Source organism: Vulpes vulpes, chromosome 6 (genome assembly GCF_048418805.1).
Source record: "Vulpes vulpes isolate BD-2025 chromosome 6, VulVul3, whole genome shotgun sequence".
In the NCBI taxonomy this organism is placed as follows: domain Eukaryota; kingdom Metazoa; phylum Chordata; class Mammalia; order Carnivora; family Canidae; genus Vulpes; species Vulpes vulpes.
In genome coordinates, this window is record NC_132785.1 from 49,691,308 (window position 1) to 49,710,799 (window position 19,492).

The 19,492-nt window shown below is 40.5% G+C and overlaps 1 protein-coding gene and 1 long non-coding RNA gene across 11 annotated transcripts in view; one reads left to right on the forward strand and one right to left on the reverse strand.

Moving 5' to 3' along the window:
• Positions 1–19,492, forward strand: part of CLYBL (citramalyl-CoA lyase) — a 293,861-nt gene that overhangs the window by 203,783 nt on the left and 70,586 nt on the right. For all 9 annotated transcript variants that reach the window (XR_012002038.1, XR_012002036.1, XR_012002037.1 and 6 more), the window contains one exon: positions 15,745–15,933. Coding sequence is in view for 6 of the 9 variants with exons in the window: in XM_026003693.2 (XP_025859478.1) it covers positions 15,745–15,933 (189 nt within the window). In the remaining 3 variants the exon portion in view is untranslated. The remainder of the gene's footprint in view (positions 1–15,744; positions 15,934–19,492) is intronic.
• Positions 10,917–19,492, reverse strand: part of LOC112923804 (uncharacterized) — a 92,571-nt gene continuing 83,995 nt past the window's right edge. For both annotated transcript variants that reach the window (XR_003235767.2, XR_003235766.2), the window contains 2 exons: positions 16,121–16,292; positions 10,917–15,976 (listed from right to left, as the gene is read on the reverse strand). This is a non-coding gene — a long non-coding RNA (uncharacterized lncRNA). The remainder of the gene's footprint in view (positions 15,977–16,120; positions 16,293–19,492) is intronic.

Consider the following 19,492-nt stretch of genomic DNA (forward strand, 5'->3'; position numbering starts at 1 on the left):
ATAGCTTTGTGATATAATAGGGCATTTCTACAAGGTACTAACATTGTTAAAAAGGACTTTGATGTTCCTGAAACCAGGCATGTGGTGCAAAGTGGGATGATGTTCCTATTTCCTGTATGTCCAGAAGCCTTTCCTGGCAGAGCTTTTAGCCCCTGAGACTTCCATCTTCATCTTGCACGAAAGATACAATTTGGTCCTGACGCATGGATTATAGAAGCTGCTGAGCGTCCACACAATCTGTTATGCTAAATCACACCTGGTGTCTGCACAGAGAAGGCTCTGGCAAGCTTCCTCGTCACTGGGACCAAGGCCTCTGACTCTGACGCCAGAACATGGCAGTGTTGCAGGGAGCCTTCCGAGAGCCTGGCTCACCGGCATGGTAAATTAACCTGCTTGTTCTCACGTTAAATGCTTTATGAAAATTTACTGGGCGATAAAAGAGGGAAGAAAACCCAAGTGGTTCCGCACTGAGCCTGCCTGGCACCAGTGAAGGAATGAAGCTGCCGAGAAAGTCAACATGAAGAGCTGGCAAGAGGACAAGGTGTACAACACAATGAAAATCAAGTGTGGTGCGGGCCATTGCATTGTTTTATTAGCATTTTCTCAAGGAAGACCTTGAATTATAGAAGAGCTGGTATTCATGAACTAGGTAAAATGATACTGGGCTCTGCCACTTTCTCCATGGTACCCATTTTCAGAGAAATTATGGCATGCTCCAATGGACTGTAAATAGAAACTTCCTGGATGGCTCAGTGGTTTAGTGCCTGCCTTTGGCCCAGGGCATGATCCTGGAGTCCCGGAATCGAGTCCCACCTTGGGCTCCCTGCATGGAGCCTGCTTCTCCCTCTGCCTGTGTCTCTGCCTCTCTCTCTGTGTCTCTCCTGAATAAATAAGTAAAATCTTTTAAAAAGAAAAAAGAAACTTCCTCCCGTGTGGCTTGGTCCCTGAGAAGGGAACTTTGCTGTAAGCCAACCATAGTTCTCAAAGCATAGAATCTGCTTTTTTAAAAAAATAAGATGTTCTAATGGCCATCCTCCTCCTCCATTCTTCAATTTTCCACATTGTGCCTTTCTTCTATTTTCCTTGTTGATTTTAGAATTAAATAAAATGTCAAGAATAAGATAGAGAAGTTCTCTTTCAGATACCTATAAATTTTGGGGTACCTGGCTGGCTCAGTCGGTGGAGCATGTGTCTCTTGATCTCAGAGTTGTGAGTTCAAGCTTCGTATTGGGTGTAGAGACTACTTAAAAATAAAATCTTAGAAAAAAATAATTAGAGGTGCCTGAGTGGCTGAGTCAGTTGAGCAGTAGACTTGGTTTCAGCTCAGGTCATGATCTCATAGGTCGTAGGATCAAACCCCATGTCCTGCTTCATGCTCAGCAGGGGGTCTGCTTAAAGATTCTCTCCCTTTGCCTCTCCCCCGAATCACTCTCTCTCTCTCTCAAATAAATAAATAAATAAATCTTTAAAAAATAAAAATAATAATAATAATAATAAAATACCTATGAATTTGCCACCTAAAAGAAACAAAGCCTTTTAATGACCAATTTCTTTGGGAAATAATTAGGAAGCAAGACAAACGAGATCAACAATGAACCATGAACGATAGAGGCACCTAACCTCCAAAAAAAAAAAAAAAATAGAGGCACCTGGGTGGATCAGTTGGTTAAGCCTCTGCCTTTGGCTCAGGTCATGATGTTGGGCTCCCTGCTCAGCGGAGAGCCTGTTTCTCCCCATCCCTCTGCCACTCCCCCTGCTTGTGCGCGCACTCCTCTCTCTCTCTCTCTCTATCTCTCTCTCTGTGTCAAGTAAATAAATAAAATCTTTAAAAATAAAAGAAAAAGATATGATTACCTACTATAAAATGAAGTATGAGTATTTATTTGAGCAATGGAAATCAAAATCTACAAAGATAGAACTGACTGGTCATATGCAAGGGATTTTAAAATTCCTTTTCATTTTAAAGCCTCAACTACATTAAAAGTAGTTTGTGGGAATAATGATCCAGTTTAGCTTACTGTAAGAAATACTTCTTCATATTTGATTTCTGCTATCACAGAGCTTATTCAGTTACTTGATTTCTTCATTCATGGCTGCCAGGAAGACTAATTAAGAATCCTGCTTGGGATGCTGTTCTTCCACAGAGTAAAGCTTCTTTCCCAAAATGTGAAGTCAAGGCCTTGTGCCTACAACTAGCTGAAATGCCCATTATTTTGGTTTGTTGAATTGCGTGGCTGTTTATGTCTTATTATTAGACATTTATCCTTCTATCTGTAAGCTTTTATAACCTCCCACTTACAGAGACAAGATTCTTTGTGTCAGCACCTTAGAGAAGTGTTGTAGAAGCAGTTGGCACATGGACAGGAATTTCCCAGCAGCACCGTGGTCGCAGCAGAGCTCCTGTGGAACCCACCTTAATGTGGCCTTGGGAAGAAGTTGGCCTGATTCGCCTCCAAAATTGTGACGGGCCAGCAAACAGATGCTTCCCCACATAGAAGGGAAGCTTTGGCTTTCTAAGAAAATTGGTTCTTCCTACTGAGATTAGGGGACAGTTTGCATTAGTTGCTAGCAATATATCTTTTTTTTTTTAAGATTTTATTTATTCATTCATGATAGAGAGAGAGGAGAGAGAGAGAGAGAGAGAGGCAGAGACACAGGCAGAAGGAGAAGCAGGCTCCATGCCGGGAGCTCCACGCGGGACTCGATCCTGGGACTCCAGGATCGCACCCTGGACCAAAGGCAGGCGCCAAACCGCTGAGCCACCCAGAGATCCCCTAGCAATATATCTTAGGAAGTCATCAGCCACAACAGTTGTGAGTATCACACTAGAACTGCTCAGGCCAGGCCAGGTGACATGGCTATTATCTGAAGCATCCTTGAAACCATGGCAGAGCTGCCTCATTACATGATGACCCAATCTCTCTTGACTTACCGTTAAAAAGGAATAAAAGGCCCACAGACCCTGCCCTGCTTGGGTGGGTAGTCTATGGCACCTGTGGCAAATGGTAGTATTTGCATCCTTATAATGAAGAAAGGTAGGTACAGAGTCCTTTGATAACACTATTCCCTTTCGCTTGTTTACTTTTATTCTCCCACACAGACTGCAACCCAGCAGGAGGGCTTTTAAACCCAAACAGTTAATTACCTTCCGTAACCCAGAGAAGTTGAGAAACAGAAATCTAGCAAGTTGAGAGGAAGAGGGCAGCTTTGCTTGGGGCTGTGCTTTGCACCAGGTGGGAATGGAGCCACCTTCGCCATTCTCAGGGCAGAGGGAGACCAATTAGAAGGCAAAAGGGAGGGAGGTGGGCCTCGTTCCCACTCCACGTGTACTTTACATTTCTTTTTCAGAAGAGAAAATGCACTGTAGTGTACCTATACTGGACACTGAATCCCAGATCAGAGACCCATGTAGAAAAAAGGAAAAACAAAAAGCACCCATTCCAAAGACAAAATTGAGTAGCTTTAGGACTAGAGGCCCTCTGATGATAAAAGCATGCTTCACGCTCGCTCCCGCAATGGAGAAGTTGCCCACGGGCAGAGCAGGCTCAAGCAGGGAGCTTCTCCACTTGGCACTCAAGGGATAGACCTTCTCCCAGTCCAGGGCTGTGCACCAGCAGCTTCCACTATGGAGAGTACTATCTCAAGTGAACTGCAATTCTTGTCCCACCACCCCCAAAACTGTCTTCTCCCTCCATGAGGGGGGAAATATAAGACTTCAACCCTTGTATTCCTAGATTGGGGCTGACTCCTGCCCATCTGGGAAGCTCTTGTCTTTCTGTCTCCTGGTGCCAGAACCTTCCCTACCTCACCTCATATGTATTGACCATCTGCCTCTTTATTCATTCACTATTCCTGCCTCTGCCCCCTGCCCTTTACTGGCTCTTTGCTGGGTGCTAGCTAGCCCCTCTGCACCTCCAGAAATCCCCAACTCTACTGCCTCCTAACTGAGCCTGAGGTGCCCTCTCCTGTTTTTAAGTCCCACAGTCCTATTGTCTGTTCCATCCACTTGAACTATTTCACTTCTCATTCTATAGGTCTTTCATTGCCACAACTAGATGACACAGTCCTCTGTTGATTTATATATCAATATAAAGTTATTTATATATTTTTCCCTATCCCTCTACACCTGTTCCCAGCACAGTGATTAGCATTTGATTGATCCCTCTCTTACTGGTTAAAAAATTTTAAATGCAGCAGACCAAAAACAGTAGACAATCCGGGGATAGTATTCAGGAAATTTTCTTTTCAGAATCACAAATGTTCTTAAAGAAAAGGACAAATCCTATCAGTTATCTAAGTGTTTTCAAGTATCTAGGGATGTTTGGCCTTAAGTACATAAAATACCTAACTAGTGGTGGTGTTGTCTAGTTTTCCTCTGGATCCTTCACATCATCTAGACATGGCTAGTGGCCCCCTGCTGGCACCCTGTTCCTCCACTCACATTGTCCTGCCTAGAACAAGTCTCATGGCTTCTTGTGCCTCTGCTTCCTTGCTAGAAACCAGAAGTTATACCATTGCCCCTCTGAGGCTGTGAGAACAAGTGATGAGTGAGAACAAAGAAAATAGTAAGAGTAGGAGGACTCCAGAGCTCCATAAACACATGTGAGCATGGCAGTTATTATTCACATGGGGAAATGCAATACATGCCTTTAGTAGGTAAATACTTTTTGTCTTTTGAAAAGGTGATGTGCAAAGTGTACCTCAAAGCCACAATGCTAAGTCAAAGTTAACAAGAAATGAAGAAAGCATAGGGAGCTGCGCCCACGAGGGACATCTTCTCAGCACTAGCTCCCCATTGCCTGTGAGTTTGGCCCCTCAGAGGCCCATAAGGGTGCCTGGCAAGATTCTTTAAAAAAAAAAAAAAAACCTGTCATATACAGTGGAAGCAAATCCATGAGAAGCAGGTGGGGAAAGGCAAAGTAAGAGAGGAGTAGATATATACCCAAAAGAATGGATACAGAAAGTAAATTAGAGGTTACCATGTCTGGAGGTAGACGGGAATTAAAATCATTACTTAATGCTTAGAGTTTCTGTTTGGAATGATTAAAAAGTTTTGGATATAGGTAATCATGATGGTTGCACAACACTGATGAATATAATTAAGACCATCCAATGGTACACTTAAAATGGTTAAAATGGGGACCTGAGTGGCTCAGTTGGGTAAGCATCTGACTCTTGATTTTGGCTCAGGTCATGATCTCAGAGTTGTGAGATGGAGCCCTGCATGGGGCTTCTCACTTACCTCAGGGTCTGCTTGTGATTCTCTCTCTCCCTCTCCCTCTACCCCTTCCCTCCAAGTGGTTAAAATGGAAAATTTTGTATTGTATGTATTTTACCATACTTTTTTAAATGGGCAAAGGATTCAAACTAGACCTTTCTCGAAAGAAGATATGAAATTGGCTAATAATGGCAAAGCTGGGTGGCTCAGTAGTTGAGCATCTGCTTTTGGCTCAGGTCGTGATCCTGGGGTCCTGGGATCAAGTCCTGCATTGGGCTCCTTGCAGGAAGTCTGCTTCTCCCTCTGCCTATGTCTCTGCCTTTCTCTGTGTGTCTCTCATGAATAAATAAATAAAATCTTTTTTAAAAAAATAAAATAAAATGGGCTAAAAAACACATGTAAAGATACTCAACATCATTAGTCATCAGGGAAATGCAAATCAAAACCACAATGAGCATGGTGAGAGACCACTTCACACCCACTAGGATGACTGTAATCAAAAAGATATAACAAGTGTTGGTGGGGATGAGAGTAATTGGAACCTTCATATACTGTTGGTCGGAATATAAATTGACACAGCCACTCCGGAAACAGTTAATAGTTTGTCAGAAGATTAAACAAAGAATTACTTTATGACCCAGCAATTCTACTTTTTCCTAGATAGTACTCAAGAGAAATGAAAACAGATAACCATACAAAAACTTGTATATGAATTTTCATAGCAGAATTTTTCCTAGCAGCCAAAAGGCCAAACAAACCAAATGTTCATTAACTGATAGTAGTTTAACTTAATGTGGTATATTCATACAATGGAATATTATTTGGCAATAAAGAAGAAAATACTAATACATGCTACAACATGATGAACCTTGAAACATTGTACTAAGCAAGAAACCAGTCACAAAAGATCACATATTGCAAGACTCCATTTATATGAACGTCCAGAATAAGCAGATCTACAGAGAACAAGATAGATTAGTGGTTGTGTAGACCTGGGAGTAATTGCTAAAGAGTATGAGGTTTCCTTTTAGGATGACAAAAATATTCTAAAATCGATGGCAGTGGTTGCACTATGAATATACTAACATTCATTCAATTGTACACTCAAAATGGGTGTATTATTTTATTTGAGCTTTATGTCAATAAAGCTGTTAGCCAAAAAAATCACAAGCCAAAAAATAATCTCCCCCAAATTATTTCCCACAAATAACAAGATGAAGTTCACTTGTCATTAACTTGTTTTTTTAATTGAAGTATAATTAACAGGGAACCCTGGGTGGCGCAGCGGTTTAGCGCCTGCCTTTGGCCCAGGGCGCGATCCTGGAGACCTGGGATCGAGTCCCACGTCGGGCTCCTGGTGCATGGAGCCTGCTTCTCCCTCTGCCTTTGTCTCTGCCTCTCTGTGTGTGTGTGTGACTATCATAAATAAATAAAAATTTTTTAAAAATGAAGTATAATTAACATACAGTGTCATATAAATTTCAGGTGTGCAATAAAATGATTCAACAGTTCTATACATTACTCAGTGCTCAACGAGGTACTTTTTTTTTTTAAGATTTTATTTATTAATGAGAGACACAGAGAGAGAGGCAGAGACATCGGCAGAGGGAGAAGCAAGCTCCCTACAGGGAGTCCAGTGCGGGACTCAATCCTAGGACCCCGGGATCACGCCCTGAGCCAAAGGCAGAGGCTCAACTGCTGAGCCACCCAGGTGTCCCTCATCGACCAACAGTTTGGTCTCTGTGTTCAAGAGTCTGTTTTTGCCTCCTTCTTGTTAATTTGTTTTGTTTCTTAAATTCTATATATGAGGGGCACCTGTATGGCTCAGTCGGTGAAGCGTCCAACTCCTGATTTTGGCTCAGGTCGTGATCTCAGAGTTGTGGGATCAAGCCCTGTGTCGGGCTCCACACTCAGCATGGAGTCAGCTTGTCTCTTTCCCTCTGCTCCTCTCAATCTCTCTCTCTCTCTCTCAAATAAATAAAATCTTGGGACACCCGGGTGGCTCAGCGATTGAGCATCTAGCTTTGGCTCAGGGCATGATCCCAGATTTCTGGAATCGAGTCCCACATTGGGCTCCTAGCATGGAGCCTACTTCTCCCTCTGCCTGTGACTCTGCCTCTCTTTCTGTGTCTCATGAATAAATAAATAAAATCTTTAAAATAAAGAAAATCTTTTTAAAAAAATTCCACATATGAGTGAAATCATGTGTTGTAAGTCATTTTAACCAGTTTTTAACATTTTTTGTGGAAATATTCTAATATGATGGTTCAGTTTAGGATTTTTCAACTTTATAGTGGTGCAAAGTGATACACATTCAGTAGCAACTGCACTTTGAATTTTGAATTTGGATCTTTTCTGGGCTGGCAATAGGCAGTAAGATCCTCTCTCATGTTGCTGAGCAGCAGCAGGGAGCCACAGCTCCCACCCAGACACATGATCACAAAGGTAAACAACCAATACACTGACAACCATCTGTACCATACAACCACTCTGGTTTTCACTCTCAGTACAGTGTTCAGTAAATTACATGAGATGTTCAATACTTTATTATGAAATAGGCTTCATGTTAGATGATTTGCCCAGTTGTAAACTAGTGTTCTGAGCATGTAGGCTAGGCTCATATATGACATTCAATAGGTTAAGTGAATTGAACACAGTTTCCACTTACAGTATTTATTGACTTAAGAATTTATTGGGACAAAAAAAAAAAAAAAAAAAAAAAAAAAAAAAAAAAAAAAAGAATTTATTGGGACAATGAGTTTATTGTCAATGAATTGATTGGGACATATCCCCATCATAAGCTGAGGAAGATCTGTGTATGCAAATGTAAAGAGAATAGTGTCAAGAGTCCCCATGTATTCATGAATCAGCTCCAAAAATTATCAACATTTTAGAGGCACCTTAAGAAATTTTTTTTTTCTTGGGATGCCTGGGTGGCTCAGCGGATGAGCATCTGCCTTCAGCTCAGGGTGTGATCCTAGAATCCCAGGATCGAGTCCCATATCAGGCTCCCTGCAGGGACTCTGCTTCTCCCTCTGCCTATATGTCTCTGCCTCTCTCTCTCTCTCTCTCTCTGTGACTCTCATGAATAAATTTTTTAAATCTTTAAAATCTTTAAAAAAGATTTAAAAATTTTTTTCTCAAATTGTATTATAAAAATTTTAAACATCACAAAAGTTGAACAATTGTACAGTGAAAAACCTACCCCCTATATTCTCCCATTAATGTTTTACAGAGTAAAACCTTACCAACCTATCTGTCCTTCTATCCATCAGTCAATTCATTTACTTTTTAATTAATTTCAAAATAAGTTGCAGACAACAGCAATAGACTTCCCTTTAAATTACTTAAATGTGTATATCATTAACCAGATTTCAAAAATTGTTTACCATTCTCTTTGCTCTTTTGTGGTAAATTTTATATAAAATGAAACACAAACTTTAAGCATGCATTCTATAAATTTTGATGAACGTATGGGCCTATATGACTTAAAGTCATTTTTAAGTGTTTTTAAAAAATATTTTTAATTGCTTAGAGATCTTCAGACTAAATTCTTTTCATAGATTTATTGTATCCTAATATTGTTTCTTGTAGAGTTTTCTCTTTTTCCATTATATCTCTGAGGGGCAGAAATTGCCCCTCAGAGATAGTTCATAACATGCCCATTGCATGTTATGAACTATCTATCCATACACCCTGAGTCTTCTTAGTCCTTTGAATGAAAGCTGATTTGGCATTTCATCATAAACCTGTGTTTTATGTTTTTTTTAAGATTTTATTTATTTATTCATGAGAGTCACAGAGAGAGAGAGGCAGAGACATAGGCAGAGGGAGAAGCAGGCTTCATGCAGGGAGCCTGATGTGGGATTCAATCCCGGGACTCCTAGATCACGCCCTGAGCCAAAGGCAGAGGCTCAACCGCTGAGCCACCCAGGCGCCCCTAAACTTGTGTTTTAATGTACCTTTTATAATTAACACATCAGAGACTTTGCTCTACCCAAATCTACATTTTCAGAATAAACAGAGTGCCTAGAATATAAGAAGTTGTGGGATAAAACAGTGAGTGAAAATTTTTTCACTTTTTTTTATGGTGGCATTGTATCTATAACAAAATTTACCATCTTAACCATTTTTAAGTGTACTATTAGGTTGTTAATGGTATATTCACGCTGTTGTGCAACCACTACTACCATCCATCCTTGTAACTCTTCATCTTGTAAAACTGAAACCCTGTGCTCATTAAACACTAACTCCCCAATCCCTCTCCCCCCAGCATCCGGCTACCACTATTCTACTTTCTGACTGCTCTAAGTACCTCACTGCAGTGGAATCACACAGTATTTGTCTTTTTGTGACTGGCATATTTCACTTATCCTAATGTCCTCAAGGTTCATCCATATTGAAAAAAATTAAAATTTTAAAAAATAAATAAAAGGGATGCCTGGGTGGCTTAGTGGTTGAGCATCTACCTTTGGCTCAGGGTGTGATCCCGGGGTCCTGGGATCAAGTCCCACATCGGGCTTCCTGCAGGGAGCCTGCCTCTCCCTCTGCCTGTGTCTCTGCCTCTCTCTGTGTCTCTCATCAATAAATAAATAAAATCTTAAAAGAAAAAATAAAAAGGAAAAATAAATAAATAAATAAATAAATAAATAAATAAATAAATAAATAAATAAAGTAAAGGTTCATCCATAATGTAGTATATGTCAGAATTTCCTCTTTTTAAAGTTGAATAATACTTCATTGTACATACATAACACATTTTGCTTATCCATTCTTCTGTCAGTGGGCACTTAACATTGCTTCCACATTTTAGCAATTGTGAATAATGCTTCTATAAACATAGGTGCACAAATAATCTCTGTAAGACCCTGCCTTCAGTGCTTTGGGGTATATACCAGAAGCAGAATTGCTGGATCATATGGTAATTATATTTTTAATTTTTTGAGGAACTGCCATGCCATTTTCTATAGCAGCTATAATTTACATTCCCATCAGCAGAGTACTAGGGTTTCAGTTTATCCACATCCTCACCAACACTTGTTTTTTTCTGTTTTTTGTTTTTGTTTTTTTATAGTAGCCATCTTAATGGGTGTGAAGTGGTAGCTCAGTGTAGTTGTGATTTGCATTTCCCTAGTGATCAATGATGTTGAGCATCTTTTCATGTGCTTACTGGCCATCAGTATATCTTCTTTGGAGAAATGTTTATTCAAATCCTTTGCCCGTTTTTGAATTGTGTTGGGGGTTTTTGTTTGTTTGTTTTGCCCATTTTTGAATTGTGTTGGGGTTTTTTTTGTTGTTTTTTGTTTTGTTTTGTTTTGAATTGTGTTGTTTATTTTGTTGTTGAGTGTTAGGAGGGAGATCTGTATATATTCTAGATACGAATCCTTTATCAGTTAAATGATTTGCAAATATTTTCTCCGTCTGTGGGTTGCCGTCTTTCTCTACTTATAGTCTCTTGATGTACAAATGCTTTTTAATTTTCACGAAGTCTAATTTGTCTATTTTTTCTTTTGTTACCTGCACCTTTGGTGTTACCCATGAATGAAATTTTAAACCAGTTAATTCATGGTATATTCAGTATTGTTGTCAGTTTTCTTCTTTCAAAAACAAGCATACCAAGGTTTCCTTTTCATGTGGAAAAAACACTGGAATAGAAAATTCAACACTATTACCTTCCTAAAGAAACACTACCACGTTGTTGTTAGTTAATGAGGAATTTATTAGCCTTTGTCCAATGTAGTCACTACAACAGTCTCTGGGATTTATATACATTTTTATGAGAAAAATACGGTAACATAGTTTACAAGTGATGACCTATCTTATGTCACAAGCACTTCTTTTTTAAAAACATATAAAAGAAGTTACATGGAAAACGAGCTCCTCCAATGGAAAAGTCCACTCCAAGTTTTGTATTTTAAACCAAACAACTTCAAAGTTTAAAAAAATTTTTCACATGGATACTGATAGCAAGGCCATCTGCCCAAAGTTTGTTGCACCCCCATGCCTGTGTGACATCACTTTACAAATTAGATAAAATGGAAATCAGATGGACAAATTCAGAAAAGATAGAATTCACTAGTGTTTTTGAGGATGTGGCATAGCAATTTGCCTTTTGGCATGATGAAATATTAATTGCACATTTTTTAAAAATCACCAAGATAATGCATCTCCCTGGAGTCTAGAAAGTCTTTCATATTTCTTAATTACCAAATCTGGGTTCGGCCACTCGGCTTTCTCACTGCTCCTGTTGCATCAAGGGCGAGGGAGCTTGTGGTTTCCCCTGAAAAGGACTATACATTAACATACAAGGTTTGAGTGGGGGGTGGAAGAAGGGAAAGGTGTTAATTCAGATGTTATGAAACTGTGATAATGCTATTATTTAAGGCACTTATTTGGGTATGTTTATACTTTGTACTTTTATAAATAAACCCAAGGGGCTCCTCCTGGTTGTCACAATCCTCCTTGAATCTTGTATCCTGTCTGTCTCTTCCTATCCGACAGTAGAATTGATGCCGCTCTAATCCCTGGAAGTTGGGAACTAATGAACTGACTGCTGAGCTGCCGCCACGGAGCTTGGTCCCAAACTATACTGTACTTCACACTCGATTTATTCTCCAGATGGCGAGACTGTGCCGCCCTGCCGCGAGGGACCACCTCTTCCACTGGAGTGTAAAAGTGGACGGATGTTGTTTTCTTTGCAGATTTGATCATTCTGAGCTAGAAACTTGCGAGGATGATTAGTTATTAGCTTTAATGGGTGCCAATTGAACCAACTGCACGCATATTTTCTCCTTTAATTTTGGAGTCTGCAGGTCTTGGCGACGGTTGATTTATCCGCTCTCTTACGTCACCGGAGCATGTCTCTTCCCCAGGTGATAAGAACCGGGTCTCTGAAATCATAGCACGCCTTGGTTCCTGGCCCAGACAGAGTCACATAATACGGTGGCTTATGTAGAAGGACAAGTTTATTAGCCACTGGTCCACTGCACTGAGCAGTCCGTGGCACGAAATATCGATTGAATGTGGGAAGTTTGGTGACACCACTTTTCATTTAGAACAGGGCGGGTGAAGAGTCTGATCCGTGCCAACTTTCTTTGTGACTTCTGCAAAGTTCGCCTCTGGAATCAGACATGCTATAGAACATACTGCAGTAATTAGTCTCTGCAAAGATCTAATGGAACTGTTGAGAAAGGCCTTAATGCCATTATTCTGTTTTTTCCAGGTTGACAGATTTTAGAGGGACAAGTTCATCATACATTAAGAAATGCTTACCAAGGCCGTTCTGTAGTGTTAACACATTTAGAATGCAGTCCCTTCTAAACTTCACTTTGAACAACCTGTCTTGCCACCAGAATATAAGACACTCCTCCCCCTCCCCGCCCCCCAAGAAAGGTCTTTTTTTGAGTGGCCTCTTTTTGCTTTGATTTCCTCTTCCTTCTTTTGCCAGGGAACATTACCTCCCAATAATCTCAGCAGATCATATATAGCCCTTCAGAGAAGGAGGTGTCTGCCAAGCTGTGTCTTATGGATCCCCCGAATGAGATAAAAATTGGAAGGATAGTCAGGGCCAAACAGGAGGCAGAGAGAGAGAGAGAGAGAAGGGAGTATGGTGATGCAAAGGAGAGAGCTGTGAGAGAGAGAGATTGGTATCAGGGAGAGAGGAAGGAGGGACAGGGAGGGAGAGAGGGAAGGAGGGAGAGATCAGAATGAACAGAATTTCTTTCATTTCACAACTGGGTGGACTCTGGCTCTCTCTAGCTGAGCACCCAGAACTAAACCTAATTGTTCTTAGAAACTGCCTTCCTCTCACCCAACAGATGGCATGGGTGTGTTTGCTAGCACAGTAACATATTTCACCATTAAAGCACTAAAAAGAAAAAAAAATCAACATACTTGTTGGTTGGTGTAAATTCAGTGAAGTTGTTGGATATTTTGGGATACATAGCAGAGGGATGCACACTTAGTTTATGTAAATTGCAACAAGCAGCAGCCTGTTAATAAGGGTGTTGTGTGGCAATATACCTCCAAAGCCATCATCTTTTTTTGGAAAGGTACAGAATGATGAAGTGGAAAGAGCTTGTTTTAATTCTGAGAAAAAAAAAAAGCCTAACAAAATGCTGAGTATTCACTATTCATTATTATAACACGAAAAGTACTAATCAGATTATGCCTAAAATTGGAATTAGGTACTTCATTTGCAGCCAATTTCACAAAGGTTGAATTTTACTAAGTAAACCGGAATGTGCTGAAACCATGGCAATCTGACTTTAGATAAAAATCACAAACAGGTTTAGAACATGAGCTTTGAACAAACAGTCCCTTTCTAATCCAAGTGAAATAACAAAACAGCTTAGAGGTCAGATTTTGTTTGACACCGACATGAACAATTTAGGAAGTTGACTTTGCCAGGGATCCTATACCTCGAGCACACGGGATGATTAAAGTAGAGCGTATATGATGATTCAAGTAACCCAAGTTTTAAAATGCATTTCAGGCTAAATGATCTAGTTTAGTTCTCTTCCATTTTCTGTTTACTTTGTCCCAGGAGACCCTTTGACAAGCCCAACCTGCTATCGAAAGAAATCCTGGAAACTGAAATATTTACAAGTTGGAGCAATCCTGAGTTTGTAGCTTGTGCGGGCTACACAGAGCATAACACATTTTAGGTTCTCTGAGGCCATGGATCTAAATACCCGCACTGCCAGAGCTGAAGGCATTCTCTCCACAGCTCTAGATGTTCTTGGAACAATGATACTGAGCTCACTTCCACCCTTCACCTTCAGGATTTTCCTCTTTAGTGAATGTAACAAGAAGGCATGGTAGAGCAAGCAGATGAGTTTTGTAGCTGTGGAATAGCCAACGGCATGATGTGGAATCAAGCCACTGCTGGCCACATCGCCCTTCACTTTAGAAGCTAGTGTGAGTTCTTTCTTGCTTTTGTCTAAGCTTGGCCTAATTATCTGCAGTCAGAGTTCTGTAAATCAGGGCTCCACAGGGCTGTCTTAAACTGGTCTACGTATTCTGTTTCCATCTGACCTGACAACTCTAAGCCACTGTTTCCTCACACTGTTTAACTCAGACCACATTTGGAAGCCTTCCCCGTTTCCACTCAGTCGTAGACCTACATCCGTCTGCTTTAAATCTACTGTCCTGGCTGTCTTGTTGATTAGACTTAGACCCAATATCGGCTCTAATAATTCTCTTTTTGTCTCCACTTTGGCTTGCTATTTCCCAGATAAGTATTGTTGTTCAAATGGCTGTATATTGTTCAGACTTTTTTTTTTTAAAACCACATTCGTCAGCAGTAAGAAGCTTTAAAGTTTTATTAGTATCATAAAAACCCTTCTCAAATGAAACTACTTTTGATAAGTGTTCATTCTGACAATGAGAATTTGTTGAGGGCTCTTGGCAAGTTGAAGGAATTTGTTTTTGAAACTGAAATTGGCAGGAAGTAATGACCGCAAGGGCTTTCTTTCTCTTGACTCCAACCCCCAGCTCCTCAGTGGGCTCCTTTCTCTTCCCACCCCCTACCCCACCTTCAACACCCCAACTCAGAGTCAATAAATAACATGTTTGGTTTCATACAGTTTTTCTAGGGATAGTTCATATACTGAAGCAGGCTTTCAACCTTTCAGCTTTTCTTAACTATGGAGCACAGACTGTCAAATCCAAGGGGAAAAAAATGTATTTGTCTTCCACTTCATGAAGAGATTTCTTGGTGGTGTTATTACCTTCCATCTGAATAAATTGGAGTTTTTTTTGTACTATGGAGTGTCATTTTCCTGTGAGCGGCTTAATTGAATGTCAAAATTCAACTCAGTAGCAAAAATATTTTAAGTGACTAAAAAACATGACACATATGGAAAGAGAAAAACAAATCCTTATTTTTTCCCTAATGTGAATATGCTGACAGACGAGACTACCATTATCCACGTTATGTAGTTCCTTATGTTTATGAAATGAGAAAATGCAGGTAGAGGACTTAGAACCATGCTTAGAGCTTAATAAATGCTCAATAAACGTTACCTAGGGCACGTGGGTGGCTCAGTGGTTGAGCATCTGCCTTTGCCTCAGGTCGTGATTCCACAGTCCTGGGATGAGCCCCGCATCAAGCTCCCCCTGCAGGGAGTCTGCTTCTCCCTCTGCCTATGTCTCTGCCTCTCTCTGTGTGTCTCTCATGAATAAATAAATAAAATCTTTAAAAAAAAATAAGTAAGTAATGTTACCTATCAGTTATTTTACCTTTGTAGTTGAAAAACAGTGCTAATGGGTGAGAGCACAGAACTATTTGGAAATGCACCAGTATGCATTATGGTTGCTGTCATCTCTGTTATAGTGATCTTGAATGAAATCTAGAAATCAATCACTTGTCTATCAGATTGGACAACTTATTTCAAACACCATCTATCTGCTGGACAGGAAATGTGTAGATACAGTCTTGGTGCTCAGACTCTGAATCCACATAACAGATTGTTTCCCCTCAATGATAAATAACCTTAGGAGATACATTTTATTGTCACTGACAGAATGACGCTAGGCTGAGGATAGTAGAAACTCTTGAAGACTTTGACCTGGGCCCAACTGAAACGTGTGTGAGAGTCAACTCGGTATCCAGTGGTCTAGCCGAAGAGGACCTGGAGACCCTTCTGCAGTCCCGGGTTCTTCCATCTAGCTTGATGCTGCCCAAGGTGGAAGGTCCTGAAGAAATCCAGTGGGTGAGTAGCTGATGTCCTGCTTTAATTAAAGTCTCAGGAGCAGCTATGAAGGAGTAACAGAAGGGAAGGATGTGGGGGTCACAGATTTTGAAAATGTGTACACGGAGCAGAGAGAAAGGGAACTGAGGGAAAGGGGAGGGAGAGCCCCAGAGACTGTTCCCTTCACACAAGGAGAGCCTGGCCTTACCCAGAGTGTTCAAAGGAACAACTCTGCTCTTGGGATGATGCTTCTGCTCCCTGCTCAAGACTTGCAGTTTGGCCAGAACCGCCTCCTCAGCAGCCTCACACAGCAATCCCTGGAATCAGGCTGGCCCGAGAACTGGATCACTTCTCACAGCCTGCCAGGCCCTAACCTCCACCTGAAAGAACAGTGAAGTAAATGGCTCTTAGCCAGGTTCATTTGCAGTCTTCATAGACAGCGAAAGCACATTAGCCACGAAGGAAAAAATGAACCTAGAGGAGAGGGAAAGGTCACTTCTGAGGGCAACTAGAGGAAGTAACAGGAAGCTTTTAACTAGTGGTTTTAATTAGCACAGATATTATTTCCTGACCAGCTCTCTAGTCTGTCCTTTTTAAATTGCTGACAGGTGTGTGTGTGTTTCATGACAGACTTTTTGGCCAATAAAAACCTGGCATTTCAAATTACTTAAGAAAACTTTGAAATAGGCCTAATTATACTATGATTGTTTTCACTGTTAAAGTAGGGGGAGGCTAGATTTTATTTAGAGGTTGCTATGATTTTGCAGATCTCTGCCAAATAAAATACCTGCCAGTTGTGCCACTCCAAGCACAGAACCTAGGACATGCCCGTGGATGTGCAGACGGTACTTTTGACGCTATATCTGGGATTATCCCTGAGGCTGTGGCTGCAAATGTAGCCATACACGGAACAGTTGTAATACCGGAGCAAACTACTCACCTTTTTCATGCATGTAGATGCATTGAACCTGTACTTTCCAGCGCAGTGGCCGCCTGCCCCATGTGGCCACTGAGCACTTGAAATGTGGCAAGTCCAAATTGAGATGTGCCATAAGTGTGAAATACACATGGGATTTTGAAGCCTTAGCAGCCCCCTCCCCAAAAAAGAATATAAATTATCTCAGTAATTTTTATATTGATCACATGTTGAAAGTGGTAATATTTCAGATATACTGGGTTGAACAAACATTATTAAAATTAAACTCCCCTGTTTCATTTTACTCCGTTAATGTAGCTACTAAAAAATTTCAAATTACATCTATAGCTGCCACTATTTTTCTGCTGGACAGCTCCATGTTGGCGTCTTCTTGAAGACCCCATGTTCAAGGACCCATATTTACTTTCTAAACTGGAGTTCCTCTCCAGGGTCACCCCTCAGAAGCTAGGAGATACCGGTTACAGTAGGTTACAATCCCTGAGGCCTCTACCCCATTCGAATGTGTCTTAAATTGATTGAAATGGAATCTGAAGCCACTGTTCCCTCTTGGTTTCATGTTAATGCCTGTTTATCACCGTTATTACCCTTCATTTAAGAGGGGAGGACCCAACCCAGCCTTCAGCTACAGCTTCTGTTCGCTGTTTTAAATCCTTGGATAGAAATAGGATTTCTAGTTAACAGAAGTCTTTTGGGCTGTTTATTTTTTCCTCTCCGTTTGTATTTATGTGAAGCATAAAACCCAGAGCCCTGATGCACAACTGAAAGATGGGCTTCCTTGTTTTCTTTTGTGTGAGAATCTCTTGCTGGCCTTTTGTCGCTAGTGTGGGTTCTTGTTTGACTGGCATGGCTTATTGGACTATAACAAGCGTGACTCTGCCTCCTTTGTCGTGGGACAATTCTCCCACAAATCCCGAACAGTGTGCATTCTTCCAACACACTATTGGGTGTGCACTGGAATTGAAAGAATTGCTGAGCCCTGCTACTTCATCTCCTCCCCAATCTCTTTGTGATTTTTTCCCCTTCTTTTCCTTCACCCCCCTCCCCAGCCCCACCACCTCACTGAAATGAACACTTTACCAGGCCGGAAACATTTAATCGTCTCCTTTTGAAAAAATTAATTGAAACTTCTCCACTAGTTACCTTTTGTGTCAGTATTTAATGCAATTTTTTAAGAAAGAAGGGGAGGAGGAGAAGGAGAATGGGCCAGAATATTTCATTTTTAAATGCCCCTGTTGGCTTAAAAACAAAAGGTGGTTAGATATTTTTTTCTAAGAACAGGAAATAGAGTGTAAAGTATTTAACTAGTTTTAAACTTTATGATTTTGTTGTAGGTACAACCTTTATCACAAAGAATGGGGCAAGTACTGTTGCACATTGCTGTTGTTGTTGTTGTTTTAATGAGAAAAAAGTTCCACCGGTGCATCCATAACACCAAAACCCCTAATATTTCACTCCCCATTTTCTAACTTAAATGTGACATAAGTTAGGTTTTATTTTTATTTTCATGGAATATTATACACTTTGTCTCCTTACATCGTAGCCTTCTCTTCTTTCTTGCTGTTTTGCTTGAGTTATTCCTTCCCTTGAAAAGTTACTAAGGAGGTGATGATGATGGTGTCTGAGGCAGGGAGGGGCAACATGGGAATAATTCTTCATTACTGAAAGCTGTGATTTATTTTAGCCTAATTGTAAAGTTACTGCAAATTGCTCAAAAGCTTTTTAAAGATCCCAGTGATTAGATTTGGGGGGGGGGGGGGTGCTGCATAAGCAAGGAGGGGGCGGCTAAAAGGGGAAATAACACCTCTAATCCTGCTTCTGGTAAATAGGCTGCCAGCTTTTAAAATGAGTTTCCTTTCTATTAGTCAGAATATTATGCTAAGCCTTAAGCATTAGTTTTTTTATGTTGCCATAGCAGCCCTATTCCTGCAGGGTGGTGACCTGCGATGATTACAGTACAAAGCTTATAGGGTCTTGAAACCCCCTTTGAAGATGAAAAGTCTTTGATGGTTTATATTTATGCAAATCTCTTAGATATGATTTACCCAACTGAGACTGAATGGAGAGATGATTAAAATTCCCTTTTCCTTTGATATCCATTAATGGCTGAATATTCCTTAAATTTAAAATGAATATATATGTTTTCATCTTTATTTACAAAAATATCTTTATCATACCTGTGTTGTTTCTTTTTTATCTCCCCACATCTTATTAGATCTAGATAGACATAATAGATTTACAATTTAGAGTGTGGTGGGTTGTGTTTTTTTTTTCCTTTTGAAAGGGGGGGTGGTGGTGGTGGTGGAGATCTGTGCAAGAGCTTTTGTATGTTTCCAGATGATAGATTTTGGAATTTGGGCTACCCCACTGGCAGCACAGAGCTAGCTGTGAACTGGTCTCATGGAAAAAATTGGCGAGCTTTGGTCTTCAAAGAATTAAACTTCCTTTTTAAGGTCTTCCTAGGTAAGCTAAAAATTTATGAAGAAAAACCTTCTGAACAAAGGATAATGGTGCTATAATGAATAATATGGGTTCCACGTAGAAGGCTGCTGAACAGTTACACTCATGTCAGTGCCTGGTCCAAAACAAAAACAGAATGGCAGGTAGAACAAGACTTCGCTGTTTTGGGGGCCTATCATTTGCATT